Below are 18,888 nucleotides of genomic sequence, written 5' to 3'. Positions count from 1 at the left end.
TTTGGGTCTGTGTTCACCTATGCAAATTGGTAAGGATTTTTATCAAGCCTTCCCCAGGAAAGGGAGTGTAGAGCTTGGGGGGATATTTTTTTGGGGGGGGAGACGTTTCCAAGTGGGCTCTTCCCCTGTTCTTTGTGTAACACTTTGGTGGTAGCAGCTTTTAAACTAAGCTGATAAGAATAGGCTTAGGGGGGGTCTTTCATGCAGGTCCCTACATCTGTACCCTAGAGTTCGGAGTGGGGAAGGAACCTTGACAGTGGCACACATAGGTTTGTTGTGGGGTTGCTCTAGTGCAGTGCTTCTCTACCTTTCCAGTCTACTGTGCCCCTTGCAGGAGTCTGATTTGTCTTGTGTACCCCAAGTTTCACCTCACTTAAAAACGACTTGCTTGCAAAATCAGATATAAGAATACAAAAGTCACAGCCACACTGTTACTGACAAATTGTTGACTTTCTCATTTTTACCATATAATTATAAAGTAAATCGACTGGAATATAAATATTGTACTTTCATTTCCGTGTATAGTATATAGAGCAGTATAAACAAGTCATTGTCTGTATGAAATTTTAGTTTGTACTGACTTCGCTAGTGTTTCTTATGTAGCCTGTTGTAAAACTAGGCAAATAGCTAGATAAGTTGAGGTACGTCCTGGAAGACCTCTGCGTACCCCCAGGGGTACATGTGCCCCTGGTTGAGAACCATTGCTCTAGACAGTGACAGGAGGTTGGTGAAATCTAATATTTTTGGATACTTTAACGTGCTTATGACACCCTCCCTATTTAAGAACACTCTTGGCTATTGTAGCAGTTCCTGGTATATTATTCCTGGGAGTGGGGGAGGTTTGCTTGAGGCTGTGAGCTTCGTTTGTTGTTGTAGGGTTGCTTATGTGCATAGAGCTTTGCAAACTGTTTCATTGTGTTTATAGGGTTGCTGCTTACTGTTGGGCTTCGCACTCTCTTTTTATTATAGCATAGACTCTTATTGACAGCTGTCTACACTGTTTTGATATTGTAAGGTTGCTTTGGGTTGCTGGTATTGATGTTCTTTCTATTTCAAGGGGAAAAGTCACAAAAAAGAATGACCATAAAGAAGCCCAAGAAAATGTAGGTCAAATAACATTGAACTTGCTGATGCAACAGGCCCGTTTGAGTGCTGATAAAAGAAGAGCAAGCCAGTTGCCTCAGGTAGCATGGTCTTCAGTGACAGAGATGTCCTTCCACTGCCAGAGACAAAAGATAAAAACCTAGCCCACCGGTTTCCAGCCTGCTGGAACTGACTCATAGCTATGGTTGTAAAAAGGTGGAAAAAATAGTATTTTTATTGGGGGACACAGAGTGGGGAGAAATGTGAATCAATTCCTATAAAAGAAAACCCAGTTCGAATCCTCACCCCAAAATACAAATCAAACCAAATCTCTGTGCCTTCAACATCCCTCTTGGGTTGGGTGGGGGGGGGGGGGGGGAGGGTGAGTGGGGAGATCCAATGGCTAAAGCTACTTCCTTTTGGGATTGCCTCAGCACCTGAGCTGTACTAATGTGTCCTGTCCTAGATCTTCGAGGATCTGGATGGGGTGGAAGTAATTACTGGTGATGGTCTGCTGATTTGGAACAAAAACAATCCACACCTCAATGACAGACTGCAGATTGCTCAGCAGCATGCCAGAGATCAAACAGGCACAAATGCCAGGTCAGGCTGAGTGAGGGCAGGTATGTAGGACACGGACTCAGTGACAAAGACTGGACCCGAGAAAAGTGGAGTCAATTGTGCAAATGGAAAGACCCAAAATCAAGGAGCACCTATGGAGATTCGTGGCCATGTTAGTCTACCTAAGCAAATTGTCCCTCATTTGTCACAGGCAGAGTGCTCTTGGAGTAATACAGAATGGTACAGCAATGGCTGGCAAAAGAAAAATGTTGGGGAATTAAACAAAGTTTGCCATCGAAATACCAGCACTGAAATATTCTGAGATTAACAAAAAGCCCAAGATCTCAGTTGGTGCAAATTCTCAGAGACTGATGCAAGATGATCACCCAACGGCATGCGCTTTCTAAGCACTGTCTCCACTGGCTACTGTTAGAGTTAGCTTATGATGTTCACCAATCGCTGACAGGAGCCGGAGTGAAGCATAACAGTCCAGGAACAGCCCTTGCCCATTCCAGACTGGGATCTGGAACAACTGGCAAAGGGACTGGCCTCAGAGAATCCATCTCTAGTTTTACATTCAGCACTGGGAATGCTAGTCCAGGACTTTAGAAGTTTGGTGAAAGCTGTGGGAATTCCCTTGTAGTGCGGGAAAAACAAGTGTAAAGTTCATGGTTATGTACTTGAGTACTGAGTCTCAGTTCTTTGTCCAGATGCCAAGACACAATTAAATGTGGTACAGGAATGGCCCATTTATAGAAGCTGTGACAAAGTAGGCTATGTCTGTATCAAAGTGCAAACTCCGTTTTGGATGGTAACCTTCATTTTGGATTAGGATATCCTTTTGTTTAGGAGCTGAACCCAGGACTCACCTTGTCCAGGGCCAGGTTAGTATGCTGCATCCCACACGCTGCCCTTCCCAGGAGCGGTGCGGGGGGACCTTGCTGAAAGACTGACTGAGAAGCCATCACAAAACAAACTAGAGTCATCAGCTCTGTCTCTCAACTATTGGCCATCCACATGGAACACAAGCTCTCTACACAGAAGGGGAAGGGGCTGGCTTTTCTTAGCCTGGGCACATGGGCACAAGGGGTCAGAGACTGTATTTAAGGGGGATGATCTCTGTGAGGGGGGGCTGGCCACTGCCACATGCCAGGAGACCAGGTTGGAGAGAGAGAGAAGGCAGAAGGCACTCTGCCTGGCCTGAGATGCAGGCCTCACAGAAAGGGTGAGAACAGACTTTGGAGGGGGATGTCCCAGAACTCTTATTTTGCAAAGCTCTGTAACGCTTTAGTGCTTTGCTTGCTTGCCTGCCTGCCATGTTGTCCCTGAAAGGGTTGATCAAGAAGCTCAGAGCACTCACAGCAAGGTGGAATGTTGGAAGAGTGTCTCTGAGCAATTGGGGCTCAGGAGAGTGGGGCCACTGGTTCTGGGGTCTAAGATGGCTGGGCTGCAGAGTCCACTTCACAAGGCAGGGTAGCAGTGTGACGCTGTGTGGAATTGGCAGGGGGGGGCACTTTAGGGTATTATAAATCCCAATATTGTAAAATGGCACTGAGTCGTGCCAGATATGCCAAGTGAGGTACCTGTGAAAATGTTGTAATTTGCCAAGTATGATCGTCTTGTTTATATGTTTGTCTCATCTTTGTATTATGAGGTATAGATATGTAGGGGATATCTATATTTCCAAACTTGTGCTGTGCATCTGGATGACATCCCCAGACAGATTGGCATCAACACTGCCTAACCTGCTTGATGGCCCATCAAGGGACATCAACTGTACAATGAACCCATTGAAAGGGTCAGGGATACACCTTATGACTCAGCAAGGCATGCAGGGACATGCCTATGGACAGAACTGTAATGCTTCCAGGCCATGTGCTGGGCAGCTTGCATTTGGAACAAAGGAAATACAAGCTGCATGGCAAAAGACTATAAAAGGCAGCTGCAGCTTCTCCATTTTGTCTTCATTCCTGCTTCTTACCTCTGGAATAACCTTCCTACAAAAGAAGCTCTGAACAAAGGACTGAATGACCCATCCAAGCTGTGGATGTGTTCCAGAGGGACTTTCAAGCCAGCAAACTCACCAATACTGCTAAGCATAGGCACCAACTTCCCCTCTTTCCCCTGGATGCTCGACCCCACCTCTGTCCCCGGCCCCGCCCCCACTCCACCCCTTCCATGAGGCCCCGCCCCAACCAGTCTCTTCCCACCCCTTCCCCAAAGTCCCCACCCCAACTCCGCCCCCTCCCTGCCCCTATTTGAACCCCTTCCCCAAATCCCTGCCCCAGCCCCTCCTCTTCCCCGCCTCCTGCCCCGAGCACGCGGCTCCCCGCTCCTCTCCCTCCCTCCTGGAGCGTGCAAACAGCTGTTTGGCGGCGGCCAGGCGGGAAACACTGGGAGGTAGGCGGAGGAGCGGGGACGTGGAGCACTCGGGGTGGGGGAGGAAAAGGAGGGGGAGAGGGGAGCTTGGCTGCCAGTGGATGTGCAGAGCACCCACTAATTTTCCCCGTGGAAGCTCCAGCCCCAGAGCACCCACGGAGTCACTACCTATGCTGCTAAGAACCTGATATATGGACTTTGAAGTTTTTGTATGTATGTGACTGTTTTATCTCTTCTTGTTCTTTCTTTTTTCTTTATAATAAACCTTTAGTTTTAGATGCTTAAGGACTGGCTGGCAGCGTGGTATTTTGTGTAAGATCCAAACTCATATTGAACCGGTAACATGACTGACCCTTTGGGGTCAGAAGAACAGTTTGTATATGTGAGCCAAGTTTAAAATAACTGCTCACTGTACTGGACCTAGGTGCTGACTGGGAGCCAGAGAACGGGAATGAACTAAAAGGGGGCTGTGTGGTTTCCTTTTATGCTTCTTGATAACCAGTGTGGGGGATCAGGAGCACAGTTTGTGACTGGTTGGGGAGCTTAACTTCAGTGTTACCCATCAGTCTTGGGAGTATCTCTCTCCCTTTTACAGCCTGCCCTGACCTTGGCATTTCCAGGGAAGGCTGCCCTAGGCACACAGGGTCACAAACGGATACCTGGGAGGAAGTCTGAGAAAGCCAGAGCTAGAACCAATGACCAGGCTCTGCCCAGACCTGACTGACTTAGGAGCATGTGGGATCCAGTGGTTGAGTCCACTCACAACAGACTGGTGTCTGTCCAGAGGCGGGGACAGGGACAGGCTGTGACAGAAGCATCTGCAGTGGAATATGCGAGAAATACGGAGTAAAAGCAGCGAATCTGTGTTCAGAAGGAAAGTGGGGGCGAATGATCATACAGATTGGAGGCAGAAAAAATCTATCTAGACACCCCTTGCGTGGTCTTTCCTTGCAGAACAGGCTTGTTTTTTATGCTAATTTTCATGCAAATAGCACCGTGGGGATCTGATCCTGGGACTTGCTGTCCATGGCTGTTCTGGTTTCTGAGTGTATATGTTGCTCTGGGAGCTTCCATGCACCATGGAATTTCTGGGATGTCTTCACACATGAATGTTAAACAAATTACGCTTATGTAATGTTCTTTAATGTCATTATTCAGAAAGGGATGATTAAAAATGGATAGAATAGCCAAGAAAGGTCACATCTGGCTCATCCACATCCCTGCTGATGCCGGATCTTTCCCTACAGTCTCTTCTCCAGGGCTTTCTCCACTTCAGTTTGAAATGACTCAAGCGCTGGGGTTTCCATCGCTTCCCTTAGCAGACAATTCCACATTCTGGTAGTTCTGTCTCTTGGGAAACCTCCCCTGTTATTCAGCCTGAGTTTTCCTCCTCTGTTTCATCCCATTACTCCTAGTTATACGTCTTTGGTGCACTCGGAACAATTCCTCTCCCTCGCTGCTTTTACACCCTTCAGGTATTGTGTCCCCAAGCCCTTAACCTTTGCCAAGCCTCGTGTCTTTCTTTATTTTAATCTAGTCATGCAAATGGGTCTCTCCAGCTTCTGGATGTGCAGGAAGGGGAAGAGGGCAGTGTGATGAACACAAAGGTTTCACTCTTTAATTCCCCTGCCCCCCACCCCACCCCTTTAACATTAGCAACAACTGACCATTTACTAGGTGGCAGGGGCCTCCCTTGTAACATTGACAAAGTGCCCCACAGTGGTCGTGCTTTTCAAGAGGAAGTGGATCATGCTACAAGGCTGAGCGTGCTGGGAGGGCGTGGCTACGTGGGGCTTGGCCTTTCCTTCTATCCTTGGCTAGCACAGAGTTCAGATCCCACCTTGGTTGGCAGGTGAGTTTGGTGGTTGGCCACCATGACGTTTGGTTTGTTGGGCCATCGCTGCACAGGGCTGGAAAGCGGCTGTGTGAGAGGCACTGGGAGACCCATGTAGTGGCCCGGCACTGGAATAGCTGTGGGTTCTACAGGCCGGAGTGGAGGTGCATTGGCAGTGCTGTATTGAGCCCTAGGCTGGAATAACCAGGGTTTCTGTGGGGAGGTCTACACTACAGAATTACTTCAATATAACTATGTCCCTCGGGGATGTGACTCATCCACCCCCTGGGCGACGTAGTTACACCGACCTAAGTGCTGATGCAGACAGTGCTATCATGGCAGGAGAGCTTCTCCCGCCAACACCGCTACTGCCTCTCAGGGAGGAGGATTCGCTACGCTGCAGGGAGAGCATCTTCACTAAAGCGCTGCAGCAGTGCAGCTGCCCCAGTGCCGCATACGAAGTGTAGGCCTGCCCTGTGGGTCTGAACTGAGGTGCATTGGCCAAGTGGTCTTATGTCTGCACCAAGTGTCTGTATCGCACGCCCGTGAGGCGGAGAGTGTGGAGACTCCCCTCACGTGACGCTGGTTTGCTACTTTCCTTTCCGCCTTCTCCAGAACGCTCACAGACTTGCTGAAGCAGCCGGGCCACAGCCCCTCTGACCACATGACTGACGGCCACTTGGGCAGCATCCAGGTCCAGATGGGTGACGGGCTTGCCCGGAGCTCCCCCAGAAATGGCACAGGTAAGAGCATCGCCTCCCGTCCTCCCCACGGTCCCATCTGTGCTGGGCAGGGACCGGTTTGTGGGCAGCAGAGGGCCTCCCGGTCTCCTTCCATTTCTGTGAATTGGGCTTGAGGGGGGCAGGAGGGAAGCTGGGGGGGGGGGGGGTGGAGCAAACCAAGCAGGGCAGTTTGCACAGAGGCAGTAGAAGAACATGCATTGGAGGAAGTCTGTTCCCTTGTTTCTGTTGTTTTCTATTTAAAGTAGAGCATTAAAGGCAGCCCTCCCGCAGTGGACTCCAGGGTGAGAGAGCGGCCCCCCACCAAAATGCTGGTCAGGGGGAGGATTGCAGGCATTGAGCTCCTCTCCTAATGTCAACCCAGCGTAAGGGGGCGCTGGTCATGGGGAGTTCTGGGGGCACCATGCTGGCATCAGGGGTTCCCAGGGAGGAGGGGATACAGCCCCTGGAAATTCTTTCACCAGGACCCTACTCTCAAACGAGGAATTCCTTCCTCTTCAAGGGGCCTCTTTCTTCCCACGCGGGGCCCCGTCACTGCTCTTTGTCGACACTCCCCTGGGAAGCTGGGAGTGCCTCTCTCCACCCTCCCAGTATCTGCTGCTCCCATGGATGTTGCAGAGGCTGTGGGTGAGAGATATGTTGAGGCTCAGGAAGTTTGGGCTCCCTGTTGGTTCTGCTCCTGGTTCTGGGACAGTCATCACCAAGAACAGCTGGCGCAGGTGAAACACAACACTGATTTGGATGCGTGGCGGCTGTGTCTGCCCCTGCTGTAGGGGGGCAGCTTTCGAGGCTTGCATAAGTTGCATTTGTGCCTTCTGCCCCTTCTCCAGTGCGCTCCCTGCTGCCTACCCATTCAGCCTCTGGGAGGAGGCTCCCCCTCCAGGCTGACAGTCCCCTGCTTGCTTCTCTGAAAGATTGGAAGTGACATTTGCCCTGGCAGCAGCCAGTGTGTGTTTGCAGCTCACAGGTCAAAGCGCAGTGCAGTCATCCGGCTAGGACAAGCTGCAGGAGCCCCCAAGGCTGGCGGGTTACTAGCTGCACCCGGACTAGCAGGTGGGAGCATGGAGGAGGGAGGAAAACTGTCCTAGCCGTGAGGTGTGTTAGGTGGTGGAGCACTCCCGTGGTGGGGCAGTGCTGGGGAAAGTCCCATCGCTTGGGTTCTTTAAAGCTAGGCTGAGCAAAGCACGCCAGAATACGCTTCAGGGCAGCATCCGGCCCTGGCCGGAGCGTACCTGGGGTGGGTGGGATCCATGCTGTATCTCATCCTTCTAGAGCACAGGTGGCTGGGATTTCCCCCTCAGAGCTGGAGCTAGTCCCAGTGCTGGTGAATGGCACCTGGTGAGGTCATCCAGCATGTGGCCGGGGGATGTCCCCGCAGGGGATCTGCTTTCGAGGTGGGTGGGGGGAAGTGTTTCTCCTCTGCTGAAGGATGGGCTGATCGCTATCCCATGCTGTCCCCTTGGGACTCCCCTGGGTGGTGACAATGGGAGGATTGGTGGAGCTAGGAGTCATTGGTACCACTGTGGTCCCCAGCTGTGTAACACGGGGAAATCAGCTGCTAATCCAGTGGCCTCTTAGTTTAGTTCAACTCTGCTCGGGGAAGATGGGGAAGGCTCTGTTTTCTCTTTCATTTGCCAGTGATGCTTGTCCCAGGTTAAAGGGGGCAAGGGGAATTTGCATTGAAATGCTTTGATCTGAAGTTACCGCTGGTGAATGTCACCCGACTGAGAGCCCTGGAGCCTGAAGTCTGAACAGGTACACGGGCAGCCACTCTCCTAGCTTTGCACCCACATGACCCACACCAAGCCTGGCACCAAGGGACTGTTGCTAGGAGTGACGGGAGGTCAGGTCCTTTGGCCCATTCAGCGTTGGTCTCTCTGCAGAGGAGGCCAGTTAGTGCCGACGGGAATGGCGGTGTCAGGGCTGTGGGTGTCCCACTGGAATGGGAATGCGCCCTTCATGCCAGTCACCAAACAGCTGTCGGTCACAAAGGGCTTTTGGCCTCTTCTGATCTGGGGACAGACTATCACCAGAGCCACAGCCATGGAAGGTTCCCTGATCAGTCCTCCAAGGTGTCCAGTCCCACTAGGCAGGTGGTGATGTTTGCTCTCAGCAGAGATGTCTGACTGCTCAGGGCAACGCCAGGGGAGACTGTGGGGATGCATGGGGGAAGGGAGTATCCAAACCTGAGGCCAGGGTGGCGGAAGGGTGAGCTTGTTAACATTAAAATGCATTTTTATGCAGCTAAATACAAATATATATAACTAGGACCAAGGAAGGCAGGCCAGACACTCTAGCCTGGAAATCAGTGACTCGGAAAAAGAGTGAGGAGCCCTAGGGGACCAGCAACTCCACCTGAGCTCCCGGTGCGGTGCCGTGGCAAAAAGGGCTGTTAACTCTCCTTGGGTGTATAAACGGGAGGGTGGGGGGTGATTTTACCTCTGTGTATGTCCCTGGTGAGACTGACCCTGGCATACGCATCCAGTTCTGGGGTCAGCAGTTTTAAAAGAATGTTTAAAAATTGGAGAAGGTGCAGAAAAGAGCAACAAACGAGGATTGACAGGCGGGAGGAGATGCCTTGCAGGGAGCCACTTAACACGCGCCATCTGCGTAGCCTCTCAAAAAGAAGATGGAGAGGTAACTTGATTAGTGCACAAGCACCTTCACGGGGAGAACACACGGGCTCTTTAATGTGGTGGCAAAAGGTGTAACAAGAACCAATGGCTGGAAGCTGAAGCCAGATTAAAATTAAGGCACAGATTTTTATCAGTGCGGGGGGTGAAACCATTGGGACAAACTACCAAGGGAAGTGGTCGATTTTCAGGCTCTTGCTGCCGTCAGATCAAGGCTGGAGGCCTCTCTGGAAGATGTGCTGTAGCCACGCACAAGTTCCTGGGCTCAGTACTGGGGTAAGCAGCAGAAATGGAATGACCTGTGGTGGACAGGGGGATAGGCTAGATGATCTAATGGTTCTTTCTGGCCTTAAATTCTGACTCTCTGACCCCTTAAACCTTCCCTCCCAGAATCTTTCTTTGCATTTCCAGACAATATGCACTTGAATAACGCTGTGGTCAGCCCCCCTATCGCCCCCCAGATGGGGCTGCCACATGCCCACAGCAACCGGCTGCAGATGACGAGCACCATGCCCCACCAAGCTCCGGACTACGCCAAGTACGCCACGCTCAAGGCCGTAGGTATGTGCTACCGCAGCCCAGGGACTGGACAGGGCTGCATCACCAGCCTGTGCTTCCTCTGGCTTTGCTTCAGCTCTTCTCTCCCCGCATCCCGTGGTAGCAGTGACTGTGATTTCCCCAAGGCCAGAGGGAAGGAAACGGGACACCCTTGGTGCTGTCAGGGAGAGCAGTGCAGCCCCCAGCTCTAGCGGTTCTGCAGGCCTGGAGAGAGAGGCAGGGGCTGCAAGTGTCATGTGTGCTGAGTTCGAGCAAAGTTTAGCTCAGGGGTGGGGGTTCAGCACAGGCATCAGTGAAGGAAAGGGGCCTGGGACAAGGCTGCGCAAGGGAAGCTGCTGCATTCATGGAGCGGGGGCCAGAGAGTGAGATGGCCAAGGTTCTGTCCCTCGCAGCAGAGTTGAAGCCCAGGTCCGGGGGAGGCAGGGACAGGCATGGAGGAGAGCCATTCTGGCAGGCAGAGAGGTGGAAGGTTCTTGTGCAGCCCAGGAAGGCGGGTGTGTTCCCTGGCTGTCTGACTTCCTGCCCTTTGCTTTGTTTTCCCCTGCAGAGAGTGCGCCCGAAGAATTCTACAAGCGGTTTCCCATGGTGGACATGCCTCCGCCTGGTCCTCTGTCCTTCCCACCCATGGGGCTGCATCAGAAAGACATGCCTCCCCTGCACGACAGCTGTGCCTTGGTTGGCTTGGCGACACCTGGGCAGAAGGCCAAGGTGGTGAAAACCAATGTCCACCCACTGGTGGCCAGTCCGGCCTTCAAGGGAGGCTGGGACCCCAGCCATCACCACCCCCCTGATGTCCGCCGACAGATCTATGCCAACAAGCGCCAGTTCAGCGTCGAGAAGCTGCCGGAGGTCTTCAGCCAGACGCCCACCCACTATGTCCAGCCCCCGCGGCCCTTCTCCACCAATAGCAAGACTGAGGTCACTGTCTAAAAAGAACCTTCATCTTTTCGTTTTATGTCCCAGCAGCCTCTGGGGCTAACGGTCTTGTCAGCCCAGACCACCTGCTAGCGAAGTACAAGAGGTGCTTCCCCATTATAGCTGGTGGCACTAGGCTGGGTGTCAGGAGGGGCGAGGAAGGTGGGGGAATCCCCACCAGAACAGGTGCCCACACCTCCTGAGAGTACGCGGATAACGTGCATGGTGAAACAGGCATGCATGTGCCCTGTGATTGATGCACGGCTGTTGTTTCCAGTTCACCTGTCCATCACATCACACTTGTACCAGAACGGTCAATGTTGACGGGAGCCGGGGGACTCCACTGCTCTGGCCAGGGGAGTCACGTCCAAGCCCAGCTGGCAAGGGGGAAGGCACCCCTCCCCCGAGGGGAAGGACAACTGGTGGGAGATGTGAGACAAGCAATTGCAATAGCCATTAAAGCCCATTGGGTTAGCACGTGCAGCCCGTCCCCTCCCTCTGCCCCTCCACGTGGGTTGTAAACAAGGGCACACAATCACCAGTATAAACGAACTGTACAAAAGGGCAGCTGGTAAGGGCTCACAAGGAGTTTTACGTTTCCCTTCTCTGCCAGCTCAGCTCGCGCCCCTTCACACGCTAGGCACCAGTGCCGAGAAGGGTTGGGGATTTGTCTTACGCCGTTTTTGAATGTTTCGAATGATGGCCTAGCTGACCCTGCAGTTCTTGTTGCATTTAGCGCCCACGGGCCAGGGCTGTGGGTCAGTAGGTGAACACAGGGCTGCCCCTTGCTGGCTGCAGAGTAGCAAAACATAGGTCCTACGTAAACAGTGACTGCTGGCTGAGGTTGGGGGCTGGTCATTATTTTTAGTTTCTGTGGGACATTTCTGCCAGCCGGGGTAAGGCTGAGCGCTGGCTTTGGCAGCTCAGGTGGGGGCTGATGCGGGCATGGTGGTTTAAAGGGGGTGCAAAGCTGTCTCAGTGGGTAGGCTCTATGGCCTGGCTTCACCATGGAGCCTTTCTGGCTGCAACTACTGCCCAGCACCCGGCCCTGACGGTCGCTCCTGCCAGGTTACCGCCCAGCAGGGCGTGTGGGGCTTGGGATGGCTCCAGAGCAGGGCCTGAGCGCTCCCAGGGCGCTGGGTGTGTTGGCCATACATGTCGTGCGCTTCACCGCTTCCCCCTCAACCTTGTGTTGTTCTCTCACACACACCCCTGCCCCAGGCCCAGCCACGTTCCCCTCTCCACTCGTACAGGTTCCAGAGCAGACAGCAGTGCCAAGCTGGCCGCTGGGCTTGCTGCTAGTGCTGGGCCTGCAGGGCGTCAGTCACTCCCCTACCACCGGTTATTGCACGCACCGGCTACCTATGGCACAGCCCCGCCCAGCAGCTGCGGCCCCACGGAACTGTAGCCACGGGGTCTCAGGCTGGGTCAGCCCGCGTCTCCCTGACCATGTTCAGCCACTCACCGTGGTCCACCATGGAGGTGGTCAAGCTCCTTTATGCCCAAGCTGTTTAGACCCCCCGGCATGGGTTTGAAAAGCCACTGCGGCTGTCAGCCCGGGGAAACAGCTCTCTTCCCTTCGTAGGGGCCGGGCTTTGCTAGTCACGTGCGCGTTTCACTCAGTTGCGGCCCTTGTCAATTTTTTGTTTCCTTAATTCTGCTTCAGTCCTTTTCAAAAGGGCTTTGTACCACTGGCGCGTGTGTCTGTGGGTGGCTAATGGCTGCCAGGCGGGGTGCTAGCCCTGTAACGGTGCCACGTCCCTGAGCAGTCCCTCTCTAGAGCTGTATTTCTACTGTGTGGGCAAGAAGCACATGCTTAGCCACTGGAAGGGCCAAACCCACAGATACAGCTTGCAGGGTGGGTACAGGTGATGCTGCTGAGGTCAGATTTGAACTGGGGACCTTCAGTCCCAGAACAATAAGCCATTAATGCTTGAGCTAGAGGACAGCTCCTCTGATGAGCAGCAACAGCCGCATAAACCTCTTAGCTGGACCAGCTACTAAAGGTAAACATGCCACACTGCGTTACCTTTTAATCCCCATCTCCCCCCACCCCCACCCAATTCATCTGTCTGCAGGGCAACAGTGAGCAGCAGAGAGACGCGCGGGGAGAAAAGTGGAACAAAAATGCTCCCTTAGGGCCGGCTTGCTTTTCCCCCCCTGCTGATTTGAAGTTCACACACAAACTTTAGGGCTCTGCAGGAGCTGCCAGTTTTCCTTCCTACTGTGCTCTGGTTGCTGCATGGTGGCAAGGGCGTCGGTGGGGAGGACTCAGTGCATGCCCTTTGCATAATGCACTGACCAGCAGGCATGGACCTCTGCTCAATAGTGGGGGCAGGTTAGCACCATGGGATGCCTCCTCTGGCACAAGCCCATGCGGCGTGTCCGTCTTGTCTGCTCCTGGCTGAGGTGTGCACCCCCAATGACAGCCAGTGCAGACCACCACCAAGGGCTCCATACCCACTTCATGCTGAGGCCAGGCAGGGTGTCTACCTTCCTCCCCTTGTTGAATTAGGGCTTCCATCTTGTGTCTGATGCCTGGATATTAAGTGACTTTTAGGCCTTGTGCCAGCCCAAGCCCTGCAGTGGGTGAGGCTGGGCTTAGCCCTGCAGTGCAGGCTACCACACCACACCCTCCCCCTGCCAGCCCAAACGGGCCTTTTTTGTAAACCGAGGGGCTTTGACTCATCAGGGCCCATTTGGCTCTTGGCCTCTGCTGAGGCTGCAAACAAGGAGGCCAATCAGTGCCAATTGCCAGGTGCGTGAGACAGAGAGCGCTGGCCACCTGGCCCCTCCGGCGGATGCTGGAATAAAGCCATTAAGGTGTTTCACATGGGCCACCAAGCAGCAATCAGCTGGCAAAGCCTCCCAGTGTGGGATGGGGGTTGGACTGGTGACCCAAAGGGGAAAGGTTCCTCTCCCCCCATTCACGTCATTCCAGCCCCTGGTCCTTTGAGCCGCTGCACCTCTTAGCAATAAATACCACCCCCACCCCCACCCCCAGGAGCCTGAGTGGTGCAACTGGCTGTGACGGGGGAACGTGAGCGGGCTGGGCACTAAAGCCTGGCCCACGGACAGACAAAGCAGAACCAGGGCTCAACCCTTGTGTTCTGCCGGCCTTGGGTCATTTTTATTTGTAAGTCCCCCCCCCCCGCCTCCTACAGAAATAAAAGTGCCCCTGTTGCCAGACTGAGTGTGTGTGTGTCCAGTGGCTGTTGTGCATGTGCAGACCTGGGCTCCCAGCTTGCCGGGGGGGGTGTTCGCAGCATTTGGGAGGGTCCCTCTTTCAGAAATACACATCCAGCAGCCCCTTTGCTTCTGGCAGCTTTAGGCCCAAGGGTGTGGCCTTAGGCCCAGGAAAAGCTACACTGGCATTGAAGCCTTGTGGTCTTTAGTAAGGGGCAGAGCAGGACTTCTCTTCCCCACAAGGGCTTGTGCCACAGGGCCACACGGCCTCCCCTCGCCCCTACTGGCTCTGGGGGGAAGCACATAAATTGCAGCAGCCATTCAGCCCAGCTGCGCTTCATTCAGTGCCCCTCAGCACGAGGCACCAGCCCCGTCCCAGCTACACATGAGCAGCCTGGGGCTGAGGCGTATTGGAGCTGAGGCAGTGGGTGGGGTTGGGACACTTCCCAGGTGCTGACTGCTGTGGGCTCCTCCCCGTGACTAAGGGTAGAGCTGTCCCTGTTAAGAGCCGGTGGGCCCTCCCCGCCCCCGCCCCCCCATTCTGTACAGCGGGGGTGATGCATGCCCAGCCTATTAGGAAGGTCGCAGCACGGGTCAAGGCGGAAACTTGCCCTCTGGTCTCTCCTGGGACCGCCCCAGGGCAAGGGAGGTGTAGGCCTTTCCCAACAGCAGAAAGGTTGAAGAAGAAAGGGCTCATTTGGCCTTGATCTCAGTCCTGGGAAGGAAGAAGGCAAGTGGGCCAGCAAGCTCCCATCCCCAAGAGCCGTGGCAATCAACGCCTGACTTCCCCAGCGCCGGCTGCTTTACACCCCCCAAAACTCTGCTCCCCCCGTGCAGCGCATGCTTGGCTGAGAGAGCTCCCACCCACTTGGGGCACCCAGGATTAATCATGTCCCCCAGGGGGTGGGTCTGTTCTTTCTCTGCTGGTAACAAATGGAGCAACACCCGCAGGGAAAGCATTCTGAATTTTAAACACATTCCTGCCAGCACCAACAGGCCTTGAACAGATGCCTTCAACGTCCCCACCCCCACACCAGAGCCAGCCACGGCCCCATCATCCCCCTTTGGAAGGAGCTCTGGCCATAGGCAGGAGCCAGCGCTTGGTCAAGCTGCAGCGGCTTTAAGCTCCAGACATAGAGAAGGGCAAACGCAGGTTTGCTGCTAACGGATCAGTGCAGAGTTTGTATGTCCTGGTCTAGCCTTGGTGGTCAACATGGGTGCAACTACACCGATCACATAGCCCCACTTCAGCCACTCCCGGAACTAGCCCGCCATGGCCCTGGGCCATGCCTGGCCCCTGGAGACTGTCAATCTGAGCAAGGGGTTTCCAGCTGATCATCTGGGGTCAGGTTCCACCTACGAGGACCGGGCAGCAAGCAGGGGTCAGGGGCCAGCTGGCTGCAAATAGCGTGGTCAGCTACTCCGGCGCTGTATAAAACCCTGGGCGCTTTTCCTTGTCCATCTTCTGCTCCCGGGGGGACGGCTGGCGGGAGCAGAGCGAGGTGGAGCGAGAGCAGCGACAGATTGGCTGGACTCAGGAGCCATCCGTAGCTCTGTGGTAGGATGCAGCCTCTGCTCGGGGCCATATGTAAAGCTACATGGGAACAGCAACACGTGGGCCAGGTGGGAATATTTATGTCAGGCACAGCTCGCCCCCTCAGCCAGCACCAGCTTGGGGCCCAACCCCTGGCCATAATACCAGCTCCCACCCTGCCCCATTGCTGGCCCAGCACCTGCTCGTGCCCTGCCCTGCCCTGCCACCATGCGGGCCCCTTATCTGGGCCCCTTTAGATCACAGGCATCTAAGTCCCAGCTCCTGCCTCTGCCAGGGCCAGCCTGAGCCCAACAGTGCTCCACCCTCAGCTCGCAGTCCAAGCCCGGGCTAGGCCAGTGTCACCCCAGCCTGGTCCCATTATAGCTGGGGTACCTCACTCCTCACCCTCAAGTATCACCTGCCCCCGTCTTTATTAACACACCGGTTCTCCGGGGAGGAGACAGCCACAGGGGCCCTTTGCATCACCACAGCTTCCTCATAAACCACTGCAGGTACAAAGCGCCTGACGGGGGGGCGCCTGGGAGCTCTTCACCCACCCTGACTGAGCCCTTCGCTGTGCTCTGCCCAGGACAGTCAGGCCCATGCCACGGAGGAGGAAATTGTGGCAGGCAAGAAGCGACGTGCTAGGGTCACGCCGTGAATCACTCTTAGGCCAGGAATCGAACCCCTGCTCCCCCCATGAGGCTGGGGAGCCTTTGATGGAGAAAAAGGCAGGGGGAGGGGAATTCTTCAACCCCCCACCCCCAAGGTTTGTGAAAGGCGGCAGTATTGCACCACGCCATACAAAGCATGTCCCAGGAGCAAGGAGACATGGGGAAGGCACGTCATGCTCCAATCAGCCATTTCTCCCTCCTGCCCCATCCCCCTCCTATCTGTCCCCTGCCAATTTGTGGTGGCAGAAATCAAAGGCTGGCGTTGGCACCGAGCCAGCACAGCGTTCAGGCCTCCCGGGAGCGGCTCAGTGCCCCTCACCCCCACGTACCAGCTGCCAGGCAGCTGCTGCCGGCCCTGAGGGCGACAGCAGGACCCTGTCCTATCATCTCTATCAGGGCAGCTGCACCTTGCTGGTGGTTTCCTGCACAGCTGGGACTACAATGAATCACCCCCCACCCACCCCCCGCCAAAAAAAATCCCAGCAAGAGAACCGAAGTCAGAGCGCTGCAAGCGCCCAGAGCAGCCTGTCCTCATTCTAACATCTTACGCCAGGGAATCCCCCAGGAGTATTAATCTTTAATAGCAGAACAGGCGCAGACCCTACGCATAAAGAGCGACACTCCGCCAACCTGCTTTCGCTTCCTGAGCGGGCGGGAGGGGAGGCTCTTGGTGGAATCCCACGCAAAGGGCCCCGTCACTTTTTAATGAGAACGGCTTACAGTTCACAGGTGCTTTTCGTCCCACCGTGCAGAGTAGGCTGGTGTCCCAAGACGCAGCCACCTCTGGGGGAAGCAGGCTGCGGCCCTGCCCCATGCTTGGACGCTGCACAGAGGTTTGGAGCAGGGAGTGAGGTCTCCCAGAGAGGCTAGCTGAGGGGCTTTAGGCAGACAATAGAATGCCCAGAGCGGGATGCCGGTGGCCAGTTCTGCAGGGCTAACACGCCAGTCTGGTGAAAGTGCCACAAAATCTTTAGTGGCAAGCCAGGGTCAGAGGCTGGGTCCCCGCGCGCCTGACACAGCACCGCTGGTAGCAGTGCCCCTGAATGAGCAAGCTCCTGCCTCAGCGCGCCTGGCCATGACTTGCCACCACCTCTTAGGAAGCACTTGGTTTGCAGCACAGCTCTCCCAGCCAAGATCTAACCAGGCACCACCCTGCTTAACTTGACAGTCCACAATCAGAGCCCAGAGGGTAGGCCCTGGGCAGTCACTACTGTTAGAATAAACAGCTTCACACAGAAATCTGGTGACTGGGGTTCTCCTACCCTAATGATGAGCCCAACATCAAACTCAACTTGCACAGCTGAAGAGTTATTCTGCACCCAACAACAGAAGCCCCAGCTACAGCAGCCTCTTTGGAGACCACCTCCACTCCGTCCCAAGCCTTTGCTAGTGTCCTGATCATTACTGCTACAAAAGCCCAAGGGAGACCGGACTTCCGTGCTGGGGCAGCTCCAACCCCAGCTGTGTGGATCATCACTGATCCATTGCAAACAAGTTGGCCACTGCTGCAGGGCATTCAGACATGCCTGTTACAACATACAGTGCTGCAGTAATCAGAAACAGTGAGATGGGCAGGGGCAAAAGCTCAGATTCTCTCAACTCATCAGCACACCGGTACCCAGGCAAAACTGCATTCTTATGTCCCTCAAAACCATCCCCAGAAAAACACATCAGATGTGGCACAAGCTCTTCCTTTCATGGTAGGAGCATTGGAAGTCTTTAGTGGACCTGGGTAGGAAACTTTTCCCATTCCATCAAAAGCTGGGATTTTTGGGGCGGGGGGGGGGAGGGAACTTTCCCACGCTGAACCAGGACAAAAAGGTCAAGAGCTCAAACATTTTCCTGAACCAAAAAATAAAAATTGGTTTGGGTCAAAGTGTTTCGGTTTGATCTAATCACTTTTGTTTAATGGTACTATAATTAACTTAAATAGATACACAAAGAGAGGCATGCGTAGGGGGTGTGCCCACACTCACCCTAATGTCGCCCCCAAAAAAAGTGGCTTTGCGCTTTAATTTAATCGCAGGATACGCTCTTTTAGTTTTAAAGTATGGATTGTTGGCTTATGCAATAAGTGCCGAATTGCGTAATATGGATGTTGTGGAAATGTATAGAAAGCCTGTGTTCGCTTGGAGCATGGGTCCCCACTACTGCGGCGCCGCATTACCATTGGTCCTCCCTTCCCCGCCAACTACTATTCTAGAAAATTCTTTGACCTATATAAGCGGCCGGGTCAGGCATGCCCAGCGCAGGGTCTACAGTGTTTGTAATCTGTGGCGTGTGTACTCTACTGAAATAGCATAACAAGCCCGTTGCTTTATGTTTTAATTCAATCATATGATACCCCCTTTTAATTTTAAAATATGGATCGGTTCGTTGTTAAGATAAGAAAAGGAGCAGACAAACTGAATTATAATGAACATGCTGATGGTAGTGCAAATACCTCAGACTCCTCGGTTAAGAACTTACATGAAGATAATGCCGCCACCAGTTCCAATGTGTGCAATAAACTGAGTAACGACCAACTGAAACAGACTTTGTCTCTTAGTTCAGGTCAGTGTAGTTCCTATTCAAAGCCATCAAATGTTCCATCTGATGACCTGGTCTGTGATATTCCAAAAAATAGCTTAGAACGCCAGTCTCGATTATCTAGAGGTCCTTATCAGCCTAGATTGAGTATGTTTCCTAGAAGTAAAATAGGGAACAAACAAAAGTTTTCAGTCCGATTGGTATGAAGAGTATAGGTGCTTAGAATATAGCCCATCAAAAGGATGCAGTATTTACGGCCGTT

At 53.8% G+C, this 18,888-nt stretch overlaps 1 protein-coding gene across 2 annotated transcripts in view; it reads left to right on the top strand.

The window, feature by feature from the left end:
* SHISA8 (shisa family member 8) overlaps positions 1-13,889 on the top strand; it is a 35,171-nt gene extending 21,282 nt beyond the window's left edge. The window contains exons 2-4 of one of the 2 annotated variants that reach the window (XM_037889762.2): positions 6,473-6,600; positions 9,642-9,791; positions 10,336-13,889. In XM_037889762.2, the coding sequence (XP_037745690.1) occupies positions 6,473-6,600; positions 9,642-9,791; positions 10,336-10,718 (661 nt within the window). In that variant the 3' untranslated portion in view covers positions 10,719-13,889. Of the gene's footprint in view, positions 1-6,472; positions 6,601-9,620; positions 9,792-10,335 lie in introns of both variants that reach the window. The other variant, XM_043544286.1, reaches the window with a different exon arrangement.
* Positions 13,890-18,888: the final 4,999 nt, after the last annotated feature.

Source organism: Chelonia mydas, chromosome 1 (genome assembly GCF_015237465.2).
Source record: "Chelonia mydas isolate rCheMyd1 chromosome 1, rCheMyd1.pri.v2, whole genome shotgun sequence".
Lineage (NCBI taxonomy): Eukaryota > Metazoa > Chordata > Testudines > Cheloniidae > Chelonia > Chelonia mydas.
The sequence above is the reverse complement of the archived record's forward strand: the minus strand, read 5'-3'. Positions and strand labels throughout refer to the sequence as shown.